General features: G+C 34.0%; 2 protein-coding genes across 3 annotated transcripts; one reads left to right on the top strand and one right to left on the bottom strand.

Annotated features, from left to right (window-relative positions):
• Window positions 1-2,351: 2,351 nt before the first annotated feature.
• On the top strand, window positions 2,352-10,652 carry LOC105343925 (mediator of RNA polymerase II transcription subunit 16). The gene is made up of 8 exons (XM_011451442.4): window positions 2,352-2,577; window positions 4,985-5,159; window positions 5,758-5,850; window positions 6,759-6,893; window positions 7,111-7,996; window positions 8,761-8,990; window positions 9,440-9,566; window positions 9,868-10,652. The coding sequence occupies exons 1-8, from the start codon at window positions 2,435-2,437 to the stop codon at window positions 10,569-10,571; spliced, it is 2,493 nt and encodes an 830-aa protein (XP_011449744.2). The 5' UTR covers window positions 2,352-2,434; the 3' UTR covers window positions 10,572-10,652.
• Window positions 10,653-13,857: 3,205 nt separating this feature from the next.
• Window positions 13,858-16,241, bottom strand: LOC105343923 (uncharacterized). 2 transcript variants are annotated; one of them, XM_011451441.4, is made up of 3 exons: window positions 16,088-16,241; window positions 15,276-15,450; window positions 13,858-14,414 (listed from the first exon to the last, which is right to left on the bottom strand). In XM_011451441.4, the coding sequence occupies exons 1-3, from the start codon at window positions 16,151-16,153 to the stop codon at window positions 13,897-13,899; spliced, it is 759 nt and encodes a 252-aa protein (XP_011449743.3). In that variant the 5' UTR covers window positions 16,154-16,241; the 3' UTR covers window positions 13,858-13,896. The 2 variants fall into 2 exon arrangements, with proteins under 2 accessions (XP_011449743.3, XP_065931692.1); XM_066075620.1 differs by lacking the exon at window positions 16,088-16,241 and adding an exon at window positions 15,988-16,023.
• Window positions 16,242-16,501: the final 260 nt, after the last annotated feature.

The following is a 16,501-nucleotide window of genomic DNA, read 5'->3' as shown; positions in this document are numbered from 1 at the left end:
ACATTTATTAGAATAAAGGAAATGAGAATTATCTTATCGTATGAGGAATGTCTTTATTTAACATCAGGTGCCTGTGGTTGAATTTCATATTTCTTCTTAGAGAGTTTTGGAATGATATTATAATTCCAAACTTTATAAGCAAAAAACAAAAAACAAACTATGGACGACATTATGTTTATGATTATGCAAAATTTTTATAAGAAGTGGACAATGATAGCTTTTTGTCCATGGATAGGGGCTTTGTCCAAACACTATCACTACGAGATAAATTGTTGTGTTTTGTACGTAAATATAAAAAAATTAAATAGGAGGAAAAACTAGCTGAACATTGTGTGCTGCTATAAAATATATTATATATATTATATATATATTACATGTACATATGTATATACATATACATGATATATAATAATACTCCAAATGAATATATAGGAAAATAGAAAATATATAATGATATATATATTTTGCCTGTAAAGTTAAGGAAAGTCTTACAAGTATTTTTAAGAATAAAAATTCCTTAAATCAATGCAGATACAGGCTCATGGTTTGGTAACTTATCAATGCGAGATTATATTAATTATGAAATATAATTGCGATTTATTCTGATTGTAAATGTTTCCTCTTTGATCTGGGAAATTCACACGATTTATCGTGGAAACGCACGTTAATCTACGAATACAAAGGCCATTGAGCTCATTTTCGTAGGTAAAAAAAAAATAAAAAAAATTCGCGAATAATCGCCTAACTCTCGCGAATAATCTCGTAGCTTTCGCAATAAACGCGTTATTGAAAATAAACGCGAAAATTTCGCGAATTAGACATTAGTTTCACGAATAAACGCGTCACTTTCGGAAATAAATGCGGAACAGTCGCGAATAAAGACAAAACTTTCGCGATTAAACGCGAAACTTCTATATAAATAGTGTCAATTCATACAAGAACTCTTGGGAAGAACAATTACTGAAAACAAATACATTTTATAAATAATACTTATTTTTCAGTTTTATAATATAATCCGTTTTAGTTGATTTATGAAAACAAAATTATTTATCTTTATATATACATACATATATGTAGATATAACTAAATCTGGTAGATGTTAGATGTTCCGAGTAGATATGGAGGAATCATTTTTCATTTGTTCGCCGACCCTGTATTCGAACAGCATTGTATAATTATCTTGTTTATGTAAAATTAATATAAATTCAAACTAGGAAAATCTTGAAAATATGGAACCCCCCCCCCCTGTGAAATTCAAATTTCATCAAATTACATTATTAAAATTACCAAAATATGCCTCGGACATCCCCTGGCTAACTCAAATAACCGTCGGACCCCCCCCCCCCCCCCGGAAAATTATAAAAGATTTTGTTTCATTTAAAACTAAAATGTGTTTGCTTTTATTCATTGTTCTTCATAAAGGTTATTGTATAAAATGTCAATATTTATATTAAAGTTTTGATTTTATTCGCTAAAGTTTCGCGTTTATGCGCGAATGTTCCGCGTTTTATAACGAAAGTAACGCGTTTATTTGCGATAAAGATATTTTATTTACTTACAAAAATGAGCTCAATGGGCTTTCGTATTAAGGATTACGTTTACTCAGCGTTTTAGTTGACACAAACGGGTCGCCGTAGAATTTAATGTTGTAAAACCATAGAGTCGCAGTTTATTAAATATTGTACAAATAAAGTTATATAAGTGTTATTGTTCAAATATTACATTTAGCTGAATATTTATATTCATATCTGTTCAATCTGAAAACACTCAGTCGCTGTTTACGACATGCCGTAAATTTCGCGGCCAATATAAACAGTCGTCTGTCAAATATAAATGGCGAGATGGAAACGGCAGGGGTTTTGTAAACAAAACGAAAAATACAAGAAGGTAACAGAAACACTGAAATGTAGATGGAAACGTCTCCAAGAGCCAGAGGACCATTCCTAATCTGTAAATTATTATTTGTAAAAAAAAAAAAAATGGAAAAAAAAATGACTGACCAAGATTTTTCAAGTTTTTACCAATAACTAATGGTAAAGACTAGGGGAAATCGATGTATAATTTCTAAAATACAGAAAATATAATAATTATTATAATAATTCATTATATCACCATGGGCTTGAATGTCACTCAGTGATACCAAGAGGATGCTCTTCCTTTCTTTTGTTTATCAAATTAATAATTATCTATTTATTTTTGTGTTTATTTGCAAGCCTTGTCTCAAGACTGCTGCCTTTTTGTAAAATCCAGTAACATTTGATCGAATAATTTACAGTACAGCTTCTCTTCATCTAAGTGTCGTTAAAACGTTTGATGGCATATCGCGCTAGAGTAAAACTTTAAGATCCATTTTGACTACGAGGTACCGTATATTTTTAATTTTCAACATTCATTCGTAACATTGGTGATTTGGTCTGATCTACCTGACAGCTAAATGGAGGTAGTGTACACCTGCAATGAGGACTCTTCAAGTGATGCTAAAGACTGGATATCCGAGGAGAAAAGTTGCAGCTCGCTATCGAGTCAAAACGTTTTAGCAATCAGTCGACAGAAAACTGGTTCACATAAAAGAAAGAGGTTGGTGTGATGATTTTTTATATGTAAACGGTGTGACCGTTGGGCCAAGCGCGGATTTTTATTTAAACAGAGACGGTATAAATTTTATTGATTTTGTGTTAAAGAGAGGAATAAATTTCATTTGAAACGCACACAGTCTGACAGTATAGCATGGTATAACGTTAGAAGGATCCGCCTGCCTACTCAAATCATAAGCCAACGATAACTAATTAACTATAGCACAGGAGTCATCAATTTTATCAAATTTGTATTAAATAAATGAAAAACAGGTAAAATCCTTCCAGTGAGATTCGCGAGGGTAGTGTCATTTCGATTGTGAAACTCACTGGTAGGATTTTACCCGTTTCTCATTAATTTACAACACAGGTCCAGTACAATCTCTTTATTTAGCTATATAGCTTGAATAAGCTATATGGCTTTATATAGCTATTCATAGTAGCTAGATTTAGCTAATTTGTCATACATTTTTCTTAAATTCGTAATTTTTTCATCGTGTATAAATAATCGCACTCTAGTGCAGTGATGGTTTTCAAATCTGAACTGTTCTGTAAACAATGCATGTAAAGATTACTCATCAAATTCTGTCTCCTAAAGTTCTAAAAGTTTTGGTTCAGTTGATTCATGACCCCACAGACCACACACAGTACTTCTTGAATGAAATATAAAGGAAGCAAGTAATGGTAAACAAGATACCCGGTAATTGATTGGTAATAACTCAGCACAATGAGAAGAAATCATTCTTATCCACGCTTCAATGCACACAAAATGGTGGACAGTTACCAAAACAATGGAAATATATGCGGGTATGATAAGGCAACTCTCAGCAGTCGATTGAGTAAAAATTCCTCTGATCGATATGACGTCACAGTAAGCAGCATGATGTCATATTTTACCCAAAAACATGTCAATTTTAACTTTATCTCTGGTTTGAATTATAAAAACTACAGGCGTCTAATATCACTAGAAACTCTTCTAACTGAATATAGCTTTGATTTCTCTGTATTACGTATAATTATCATTGATGACATCACAAGCATGTTTAATTATAGAAAAGATCAATGTTGGGAGACAAATCATTGGAATGCAGTGTAAACAATGCCGAAATAAGACTTATTCAATACAGATACCCAAGATTAAGATGAGTGTCAGTTAGGATGTAATCAGGATAATACATGCATGGATATTTTTTTTTTATCAGCGAGTGTTATAAGGTAAGCAGATAGACATTTATATGGCTTGACCAGCCTTTTCTCTGTCAGTGTGTACAAAAAAGGCAAAAGTGTAACACTACCCAGAATATTATTAAAGATGAGTTCAGTAAATATCAAAAGTATGACCTAAAATACTTGAAAAGTGCTGCTAGAATCCTGTGCTTCGTTATTGTTAATGAAATATACATAGTATTTTCAATGAAATTAAAGAAGTTGAGGGGGTTTCCGATAAATAATGATAATATTTACCGGTATTCTATGCGATTAACAATAGGATTCTTAGACTAGCACTAATACTGATAAACATGAACTAATTCCCGATCAAATTATTGTATCATACTTACAAATGAGCTTCGGGGTAGTGTTACACTTTTTGATTTTTTTGTTAAGGTAAAAAAGTGATCTATTTTTAACTGTCACGTGATACCATGGCACGGCAGCTTCAAAGATCGAGTTGATTCTGAAGTAGAAAAATAATATTTCAGTATTAAAACACATTCACATGGTATTAATATTCAGTACTGTTTTCATAAAAATAAACAAGTTTAAAATTTATCATAATGTTGATTGATATTAAACCCGGAGTTGCCTTAACCTACCCACGTATTTTTTGCTTAATAGTGTTTAAAAGCTGCAATGTTAAAACAATCTTTAACTAGGGTTGCTTTTTTAATAGTTAGTGGTACAAATATGAGTAGATAGTTAATTGCGATTTTTTGTCTTTTTTGTATTTTTTATAATAAACATTTTAATGAAAAACTGCATATAAATAGCTTTATCAAGCTATATAGCTAAATAAAGAGATTATATTGGACCTGCAACAAATTGATAAAATTGCTGACTCCTGTGACTATTAGTATACTAGTCTGTACCAAGATATTTATGCAGCACGTTTTGGCGATTTTTAATAAAAATACACATAACTGTGAAAGAAGTGTAAATGAAACAGATGAAAGGGAAAATATCCAAGATAACTTCATTCACACATTACAGTGTATCATTTTTTCACTCAGAAGAATTTCACAGGAACGAATACAAATTTCTTACAGATATTTATACATGTATTAGGAAGTTGATTAGTTCTTTCATCTTTTTTCCATTTGGAAGTCACTTGGAATACCTCATACAATTTTATCATCTGTTATCATCTCGGTCTGTTGCAATAGAAATGTTGGCTATGGTATTCTCTTTTGCAGAGGAAATGAAACAAGTATGAGTTGTGAGGTTGGGGTGTTTGATCTGGATAAGCCCTGGGAATGGTTCACAGTAACAAACCGTCAAGCCATTGTCACCAATCTACAATGGAACAAAACTGGAACCAGGTTACTGATAACTGATTCTACTGGGTTATGTCAAGTCTGGCAAATGCAGGTAAGAAAAACTGTTGTCTTTAAAAAAAAGCTCACCCAACTCCCTCTATAGTTATTCCTTAAGAAGTATTTTAAAGCTTGTTTTCATTTTTAAAATATCCATTTTTATGAGAAAAAAAATATATCAAGTTTAAATAGAATGTCAGCATAATATAATTATTTCATTTTAAGTGATCATGCAATCATCACAGTTTGTCTTTGTCTATTTCGTGTAGTAACGTAGCATTGGACAAAAATTTTTTTGATGAAATATTATATGATTTAGTAAATGAAATGCCTTGAAGATACAGATGTTTTTGATGAATACTGAAAAAATCCCTGGCAATCTTAAAATTATATGAATAAGAGAAATCTTCTGATATAATGAAAGTCATAATTTCTATTGAAATGATTTTTTCTGTTTTACTTGTTTTGTCTCTCTCTCTTTACAATTGTACACATGGACAATGCTAATAGAATAAGGTAGATCTCTATATATGTACCTTGAAAAGGTTTCTCAAATCAGCAAAAAGTTATACGTATGATTGGATAAACATTTTATTGTTCACAAAATTAATTCAGATAATGTAACATTATTTTTCATTCTAAATTATGTTAAGGAAAACCTGGTCAACAAATGGGAGTGTGTGGGATCCTCTTCCCTCCCTGGAGAGGATATACTGGCAGTTGCATGGTTCCACACAGGGGTTCAGGTTTGTTTCATGTGCACTTTTTACTATACTCTGTCCCGAGTTTTTGCTTCCACCACTTTTTGCTTGATATTTCAATAATAGTATATACCTTTGTGCTCAAACTATGTTCATCCACTAATATGAAAAATGTCCAGATTATCTGTTTTGAAACGCCCCCTCTACCGCTTCAGGTTTCAATACACATCCAAAAATTGAAAGTCTACGGAGATTTTGCATTGCATCAGCCATTAATAAGCCCTGATGATAATGTTAAAAAATTGCGCGATGTATTCCGAGTGTATCCTGAATGGAGAGGGGATGTAAGCATTTTCCATTACAAATTTCCGTAAGAAAATTGTTTTCGTTCCTGTGAAATTTTATGAGTGAAAAGGGATAATCGTTCAATGAAGATATCTTGGATATATTCCCTTTCATCGATTTCAATTGTATTTCTTTCACAGGTATGTGTATTTTTATTAAAAATCATCAAAAATTGATGGAAGCAATAACTTGGGACAGGCTATAGGTCACCATTAACAGTATTGATTGAAATGAAACTTTGGCTTCTTAAAATGTGAATATAAAGCCAAAACAAGGTAATTACAAGTTCTTAGTGCGGAAAAGGGAAATCACTCTTCTTAATGAATTAAAATAAATGTGGTACCTTCCTGCTGCATTGTAAATTTGTTTTGCTGTTAAAAAATTATAGCCTCAGATGATCAGTAATAAGATCAAGTATTGTCCAATTAATATCTTAGGAACCTTTTGCTGGACAGAAATGAATCAAGATGAATGCTTGCCAAGTAACAAGATCCTTAGTGACAAATTGCATGGCATAACATGAAAACTTTTGTATACATAACAGGAAGCTGCTTTTATCGGGTACTAGTAATTGAATATATCAGAAATATTAACTGTAAATTTTATAGATTTTGTTCAGTCCTGAGAAGAAAGATGCCATCACATATGAGGATAAATTTCTGAGGGAGCGATATCAACCTTCAGTGACCCAGTTTGGGGGTAAACCAGTGGACGGCTGGATAGCAGTGACTGCAAGTGGACTTGTAAGTGAAAGACCTTTGTATAGCCCTATGACTGTGACACTACAGAAGATGTGTATTAAATGTCAGCTATTATTATTATTACATGAATATATTGAGCAAGACAGTTTTGATTTAGAACATAGAAATGGCCAGAACAGTTATGATGAGACAAGGGTCTAATTTAAGGATTATAAGTAACTACATAAATGTTAAATGATAATTCTCTTTTGAAATTTAGGTTGAGTGCTGTGTTATCAACAGACAGGAGCCTTATATAACCTCCTCCCACAAATCTCTGTCTCTCACCCCCCAGAGACTCAGTCTGGCGGCTGTGGCCTATTCCAACATGGGCGGATTTGTGATTGCTACCAGTGATGGTCAGTTATCCTCTCTAGTCCAGTGCTTCCATGTAACAGCACAGCTTACTACTGAAGGAGTCCAAGTCACCAGCAAACCAACGTCTAGTCTCCATATGAAGAGTCGCATGGAGTATTCCACCAATGAAAGCCAGCAGATGACTGTGACAAATCTGACCTTTATGAACCCAGAGTCATGTGACACTCTTATCGTTAGCTGTGGGTGCAATGGCTACAGTTCTATGGAAATCTGGCAGCTTGTCGAGCAGCATACAAATCTTCACCAGCTTTGCCAGTCAAGTCAAGGAGTCGATAATGGCTTTAAGATTCATAAATGGATGCATCACTCTACTATTCAGCATACTTCATATCTCTCTTGCATTGCAACATCAAAACTTCCTGTCAAACATGTAATGGAGACTGGGTTTTCACCGTACATTGCTGCAGCATACAAGGACGGTTCCATCAAACTCATTCATCGACACAATCACCAAGTTCTGCACACATCGGCTGATGCATTACGAATGCATGCAGTCAACAGCTCTCCTGCTAAAAAGTCTAAAAAATCTGTCAACATCACTAATCTTATACAGACCTTCTGTGGGTGTGGTCTGATTGCAGTTCATGATGGAAAGATCTCTGTGCTCAAGGTTTACAGTGTAAAGGATGGTGCTATATCTATGTCTGCCCTGCTTGTGTGTCTGCTGTTTGAGTATGCTCTGGTCACTGGCAATGATTGGTGGGGGATCCTACTGGCAGTTAAACCTGGTGAGTACAGCAACAAGGGCATTCTCAATTTCTCAAGAAATGTTACCTAAGTAAACATACCATTGTTATGACTTTAAAAATAACACCAATTATGTATGTTAAACACATTAATTTTATTTTTATCTTATCAGCAAAATATTTTCATAGATATTCTTAGTTTTATAGGGTATCTAATTATTGCTTGATTTTAAAAGATTTCTTTCATTTGAGGGATGAATTAGACAGAAATCAATTTGTACTTGGTGTAATGATGAATAAATTTTAAGGAAATGTAAGGTTTTCATTTGAATAACTGGTTTATTAGCAAGGCTATATAAAGAATTGCATAGGTGATAAATACCAGTTTAGGACAACACATACAGCAGAAAGTTTAAATTTTAAGAAACGTTTTATTAAAGTAAATAAATCATGTGATCCAACTTTATGTCCAACTTTATTTCATGATAATGTATTTGTACATTTAATATCTCAAATATTATATAGCTGCAGCGTGCCATTGCTAATTCCACACAGTGTGTTGTTATTCAGCTTTTATTTGGAAAGTAATGAATGGATTTAAATAAGAAGATACATTTTTGTATTTTTTTATCTCTTCAACACTCACACAATATTATTTTCTAAAAGTTTTAGATACGTGTAATGTTACATTTGTGTATTTGTTTCTTCTTTTCATCCCTCACACAGTGTTATCTTAGTTTTAGATAATGTTACATTTTTTCTGTATTTCTTGTTTGAACACTCATACCATGCTGTTTTACATCCAGGTAACATAGAAGCAATCTGCCAGAAGTTGATTGACAATTTCTTCAAGCAGTCACCCGCCATGCAGGAGTCAGTAGCCATGAGACTGCAGGCCCTAAAGGTGGCCCTGTACAGCACCAACTTCTCCAGCCGGGAGAAGGCCTCTGACTGTCACACTCGACTGGTTCTCCAGGCCATCAATGCCTTGTTCAGATGTCTGTTGAGACCCAAGAACATCACGTCACAGGATAAGGTAGGTCAGGCACAACAATCAAAATATGATAGAAATAGTGCTGATTGATTTTAATCAGACTAAAGGTAGGTACAAGTAAATAAATTTGTTATAAATATGGAATATACAATGTATATTGACATGGTTCGATTATAATATTTGAATAATTCATTTAAGCATATGAATTTCCCTAAATGGGTAACTAACAAAGGACTTAATATTAATTTGAGTTGCTACATTTCAATTTGCTTATGAAATGTTGGAGTTGCTTGTACAAAAAAAAAAAACTGTATTTATTTAATAGAATTCATTGAAATATGGGTTAAGGCATGTGAAATTTGTTAGTCAATTGTTAGTATAAGCTCAATGCTTTCTACCTTATATGTCATTTAATGATGTAAGAATATTCAATTTAGTGTATTGAATATTCAGATATACCAACATGTATTGATGTATATCCTTAATTTTAGAGTCCTGGAGAGAAGCTTAGTGCAGTTTGTGTCAAGTCTACGGATGGTGATCTGGACAAAGTCTTGTTTAACCTTGACAAAGAAGAATACCAGGTGGATACAAAGCGAAGAGACAAGGCAGGGGATGGTAAGATTGATACAGTCATCTTACAATACTGCTTATTCATGTTACTCAATAAACATTTACCCCGGTATTGCTCATCAACCCTTCCTTTACCCACTCTGCATATATATGCATTTCATGTATTTGAAATAATTTGAATGCTGATAATGTAAAGCTGAAGTAAAAAAAAAATATTTGAAAATTGAAATTCTAAATCAATAGAACATATTGGATCATTTAATGTATTGAATGATAATAAAATACAGATGTAAAACAAACATATGAGAATGTTTTTCCTTCATTAATGATTTGTTTTGTTGTTCAGGGATGATGCAGTCCTTGAAGCCCCTGATTCAGTGGATTGCAGACTTCTGCCTACACTTGCTGGCATCCATCCCTCTGTATCAGTCATACCCCAGCTTCCCTGGCTCCTCTCTCCTGAGTGACAGCTCCTTGCTGAGAACCCTGAGAGAACTACTGGTCATCATTCGAATCTGGAGCACATCTTCTCCTTCTGTGGCACCCATATTCACCACCACATCAAATGTAGACTGTTTAGCTCACCTGTATAAAGTGCTTACCAAAGCCTGGTTGTGCTGCAAAGATGGATCAAAGCTCGAATACGACGAGACATTGCTGGATGAGTGCTGTGTTCTTCCCAGCAAGCTCCTGGTGCCGGCAATGAACCAGAGCTTTCGACTCTATAGCTCTGGGTACACTGTGTTTGGACAGTCTTTTCCTGTGAACTTTGTGTGGGGGGAATACCCCGAGTATCTGTACAGCCAGAAAAAGTCCAAACTGATGTACGTCTCAGATGTTCTGACAGAGAACCAGCAACATCATGACATAATCAGGCAGATTCACCTGGGGGTCCATTTGTCTGAGAATGTTCGCCAGTGCTGTCGGTGTGGGGGATTTTCGCTATTAACCAGTGTTACAAAGTCATCCATCATGAAGGCTTGGGAACAAAGATGGCAGAGGCATTGTCTCTGTGCAGCACACTGGAAGCTTTACACAGAGAATGAATGATTTTCCTTATATAAAATTTGCATTGTTATTCATTGTGTCATATACATTAGATAAAACTTTCATTAAAAATGTAGAATATCATGGAGTTTAATGTTATTTTAAAATTTACTTGTTGGCGAATCGAAGTTGTAATTGATAAGATGTACAGTGTCATTTGATTTCATTGAACTCATACGGATATGGTCGCTTCAGTATGATTAATTTGACTATTTGTATTTATATCTAGTGTGTTTACATATACATGTATTTACTCCATCAGAAAGATTTGATTGGTCTTAGCAGATTGCCTTCTTCAAACTTTCTGTCATTGAAATTGTATTTTTTGCCAGAATCTACATGTAATATGCATGCTATTTAAAATAGTGTAATTGCATCATTTCAAATAATCTTTTACGCACATACATATTGGAATATTACACATTGTTTGAGAAAAACATTCTGAATGGTTGCTTTGTCAGATTTTTGGTAAATTTCATTTTCTATTTGAAAATGAAGCCACAATTGTTGTTAGAAGGTCATATTTGTCATTCACATTCAGATCAAATTTCATTGTAATTACAATTTACCCTCATTATGCAGACCACTCTGTGAATTGCACAATTGCAATAGTTTATTAATGAGTTATAGGAGAAATATCTGGTAAACATCTTCCACTGGTTATGGAAACTATATTTCTACATTATGTGTTACACTTTTTGATTTTTTGGCAAGGTAAACATTTGTTTTCGGTGGTTCATGTTATATATGGATGTTCCAATTGTATAACCATCTCTGTGCACGTGGCATTAGAAAACGAATTAAGAATTAATTTTTTAATTGATTATATATACGACCGCTTTGATCCATTTACATCATGAATAGAAAGTCTGAACTAGGACCTAGAAACTTATGAACTACTAGTATAATAGCGAGCGCAGGCGAACCTTATATTATATGTCACCGGCGCGCAGCGTAGGCGATCGAAGCGAGCTTTAATAACCAGTGTGCACGGGAAAAAGAACGAGCTAAACCTAGTATATACCGGTAGATTCATCAAATGGGTGCGTTCAGAGTTCACCAGATTGTTACCAACGGCAAGTTCGGTCCCAAATTTCTACATATGGTTCCCAAAGGTAGCAACTGGTTACCAATAAACTGACCATTGGTGTACTTTCAATTTCAAATGAGGTCACCAAATCTACATGTACTAGATGCAGTAAAAAATCATGCGTCCGCAGTCTTCGCCCATAACGAAACTTTTTGATGTTTTATATATAACAAAGTTAAAATGTAAATTTCATAAAGGCGTCAACTATGCTTTCTGTTATAAAGAGTACTGTAAAATTGAGTCTACTGCTAAGTTGATATTCTCTTTTGAGAAGTGGACAGGCATATTTAAGCCAATTTTGCATGTATGTTCAGTAAATATAAGAAGGGAAGATAAAAAAAGGTCATTTAGAGCTAAATAAAAAATATATAACTAAGAGAAAAACTAAACAGTTGAACCATTAAATTGGAAAATGGGATAATACACACCTACAAACAGGGACCGGGGTCACGGATACACCGTTTATGTAATTAGAATCCCCCCCCCCCCAAAAAAAAAAAAACCAAAAAAATTATGAACCAGGAAGAAAAAAATAACATTCAGGTAACAACAAGGTACCAAAAAAAAATAATAATACCGAGCGCAGCGAGCTCTATAAACAACGTGTACGAACGGAGGAAATTCGGGTTGAAATCTGCACATTGTTCAAAGAAATTTTTATGAGGCCACGTGAAAAAGTTCTATATATCCCAATAATCCTTTGCGGTGCACAGCAACTGTTAAAATATCTACATGTATTTGTTATAGTTGCACATGTGGTCAAACCTTTAAATATTGGATATCGCACTCTTAAAAAGGGGGTGGGCACATGTCTACAACGCATATATACAGCATAAAAAATAAAAACAAATTTTGATGTTACAGAGGAAAATAGTTTAAACACAGATAACTACATGGAACAAAATTAAAAATAACACAGACACGCAATTTATTGTTTACTGATTTTAAAGCTGACATGAATTCATAAAAGCATTTGGTCGCCATATTAGTTTCGATCGCTCCTCTACTGCCACTGGGGTAGTAGTATATATACCGGTTGAGAAAGTTACGGTCGGTTGCTTTCCTATCGAGGCATTCACGTTGCACGGACTTCTAAATGCATGAACAACACATTGTAGTAAAATGTAGTAATAAAGAATAAAAAAAACAACAATAATTGAAATACAAGATATATTTATTCTTTGAAAGGATGTCTAAGGTATCCGTATTATTTTGCACAGACAGTGCTGCCTTACTTCGCATGCACATCGAACACGTGTGTCGTTCATACAGAGTGCATAACGTCTGCATCTTCTTGAAAACCCCGGCGACACTACATCCAACACAGTAGCTAAATGATAGTAAATCCAAGAAAGTAACAACGTTTCCATCCGTTCCTACAAAAACTCCCCGTTTATAAAATCCATGCGATAATTGACATTGCTCGATCTGTCACAGTGTGTGGTTTGCGCATGTGCTATGTTATAACATACACAAGAAAACGGTCTACAATAATCGAGGAATTTTTGAAGTATCTGCGCCTGGATTTCAGTCTGTCTTGTTTCGTCGTTTATTAGATATATCTTGCCAGTTAAGTGGTTGTCATAACATTTTTGTTCAAAACGCGTTTTTACAAGTCTTTTCGTCCAAGGTAATGTGTTCGGGTGTATGAAATTCCTGAATGCAATTAAGCATGACGATGGCTCTCGGCCTTATATAGGGGGTGTAGCGATGAGCAGAACAATAGAAATCGACAACTAATATGGCGTTAGTCGGAGATAAAAGGGAAATAATGCGTATTTATGAATTCATGTCAGCTTTAATGATCATTATTAAAAAGTAAAGGAATGATAAAACATGATTGTACTGTCATAAAAAATTCAAACAATTTTGTATTTTAAAAAGATATTTAAATAATTCTGTGTAACATTTAATTAATGCTCAGAGGTAGTTTAAGTGTGTAGCCAAGGATGGGACAAGTGGAATATATACATGTATTTGAGAACATCGGGTTCCTTGCGGAGGTAAAAGTTTTCGAGACAAAGCCAAAGTTTTTAGGTTGGGGCAAGTCCACAGGTTGCATTTAACAATGATGAGAGATGTGTAGTTCCTTCTGCCCTCGCCCCAACGGTCACACCATAAAACATATTATTTAGCTAAACATCTTCTGTAAAGAGATGCTATCGATTTGATAAAAAAAAGAAACAAGCAAACAATATATCTAGTTGCTGTGATTTTATTTCTATTTAACAGTACATGTTAGATTGTTAAGATATTGTACATATACATGAAACCTTCTAGAACATCGTCACCAAAATTTTCATTGAAAATGCTGAAAGTAAAGTCAAGCTTAAAGCTTAACCCAGCTTCTACAATAGCCAACGTATCAACAGTACAAGTTCTGTACTTGGTGTTGTCAGCTTGTGACGCCATTTCCTCCGTTTGGGAAAAGTACGTAGATAGTTCCCGGAATAAAAGTTTACCATTTTCATTCTTCAGCTGTGCGTAGAAATAAGGAATGCTGTCGCAATTTCCCAGAATTATTTTAAAGTGCGTTTTCCCATCCACGCTCCGTTTTTTCTCAACTCCAAACTGGCATGAGTTTCCTTTGAATTGCGTCTGTGTCTCCTGGGTTGACACTTCGTTCATTTGGAAAGAAAATTCATCAGTTCCAGACGAGAGCCAGATTTTCGGGATACTGTAGGATTTTGTTGCTTTGATGAAAGTGTTATTTAGATTTGCTTGGAAGAAGGACACGGCACTATTTACATTGGACACTGCAGGAATAACAAGAAACAATTATTGGTGTCAATGTCATTGTAATTTTTCTTTAATTACGACCACCCGGTCGGTGGTGTGCAAAAAAACCTTTCATAAGATTTGAAATGTATATGTATTCAGTCCTAATTGATTTCTTGTTGCTGAAAAACGACATGACAGACAAATACCATCTCTCTCTCTCTCTCTCTCTCTCTCTCTCTCTCTCTCTCTCTCTCTCTCTCTCTCTCTCTCTCTAAAGCCCTATTTACACGATATGATTTTACAGATCTGACTTCATATTTGATTTCACATCTAATTGCAGTGTTGCATTTACACAGTATGATTTGTCAGACATGTAGTTCATTAATATTTCCCTCCAAATTTTTTGTTGTTTACAATATAACATCAGAAGATGGCTATAACCTACTATCTATTAATGTTTCACAAATATAAAAATTTAGTACAATGGTATTATCCATAGATATTTTTCTGTTGCAAATTTTACATAATTATTTTTCTTCTTTCTGGTGAGTTTGACCTCGGTTATGTAGGATGTATCAGTCTTTATGTATGTTTAACACTTCCAACTCAAAAATACACCAAATTAATCCTGAAATTAATATAAATTAGATAGTTGCAAAAGTTCGGGAAAAGTCCACGTTTTAATTGTTCTGTATTTAGATCAACCTTTCTGACCTTGTTAATGATTGGTCAAAACCATCTGACTTGCCAGACAGAATAGAGCATGTCTCTATTCCATCTGACTCCATCTGACTTCATATCTGTCTTATGATTTTGCTATTTACACGGTCTGATTTGTAAGATGTGGCAAGTCAGATCTGAAAAATCACATCGTGTAAATAGGGCTTAACACCCACCTCTCATCCAGGTCAATCTAGGATCACTTGGCCGAGGTTCGGCGTTATTTGGTGCCTGCATCATTATCGTAAACCACGCTTTCCTGTCACCCCCTGGTGACGTCTCCACATATCGACTGATCGATTCGAACTTGTAACTGATGTCTTGTAATGGCCGCTCTGTAATCCATTGACTCTAGTAAACATTGAATATACGCATTACAGATTACAGAACTTATAATAATTGGTTGGACATGGTACATATGTATTTTCTTTTCTAACTGAAGCTAATGAATTACATTCTATCAGATAATAAAATTCGTCCCCAATTTGGTTATTATTACACAGATTTGTTATCACTTCCATGTATAAAAAAAGATATCATTCTTGTAAAAATACTCATTATTTGAGTATAATGAAATGATATCACTTGAAATGCATATAAAGCCATTTGGGCAACCAAAATTATCACCTCAAAACATCAAAAGAATTATTCCTTATTACTTATATCTATACAGTGTATAAATACTAGCAATTTTACGGTTAAATATTAGAATATTTACATATTTATATTCATTTTATTAATTATGCAGACCCCGTTTGGGCCAAAACAATTTACGTCATATGAATTTATTGGGCTGGACAGCATAAAATCGATTCGTTGTGTTATCCAAGACGAAGGCACTGAAAAGTATATATATATATATATAAAGACCTACTATTGATAACCTACTTGATGGTCAATCCAAATCATCTCCAACTAAATCACCATGAATATAAATGCGGTTTTCAAATCCAAGTCAACGGACTCTATATTTTTAACATTAACATACCTTTGTCGGCAGACCACTGTTGAAAATAATCAAGAGAACCAATTCAATTTTACCAACAATTTCCATGATGCTCTCGTTCTTTGGAAAATATTTGGAGAAATGCACCGACAATCGGAGTTTCAAGCTTATATTTATGTAGCAATTACACAATGAGCTTTAATATTCCTGTAATTGCCTACTCTGGTCCATACCAATTACTTAGATAACCACTGTGATCCACACCAATAACTGTGGCATTTTCCGTTCACGTCTGCAAAATTAAAGTTAACATTCATGAATTTGAACATGTAATATGCACATAACTCAATTTGTTACATAGATGGCAATTTCAGAATGATTAATCGTGATTATACTCATAAAAATAGTTTTTCGAAATGCTTTAACCTTTGAAAAATGTTTACCTAAATTACGTAA

Source organism: Magallana gigas, chromosome 2 (assembly GCF_963853765.1).
Source record: "Magallana gigas chromosome 2, xbMagGiga1.1, whole genome shotgun sequence".
NCBI lineage: Eukaryota > Metazoa > Mollusca > Bivalvia > Ostreida > Ostreidae > Magallana > Magallana gigas.
Note: the sequence above shows the minus strand (reverse complement) of the source record. Positions and strands in the feature narration are given on the sequence as shown.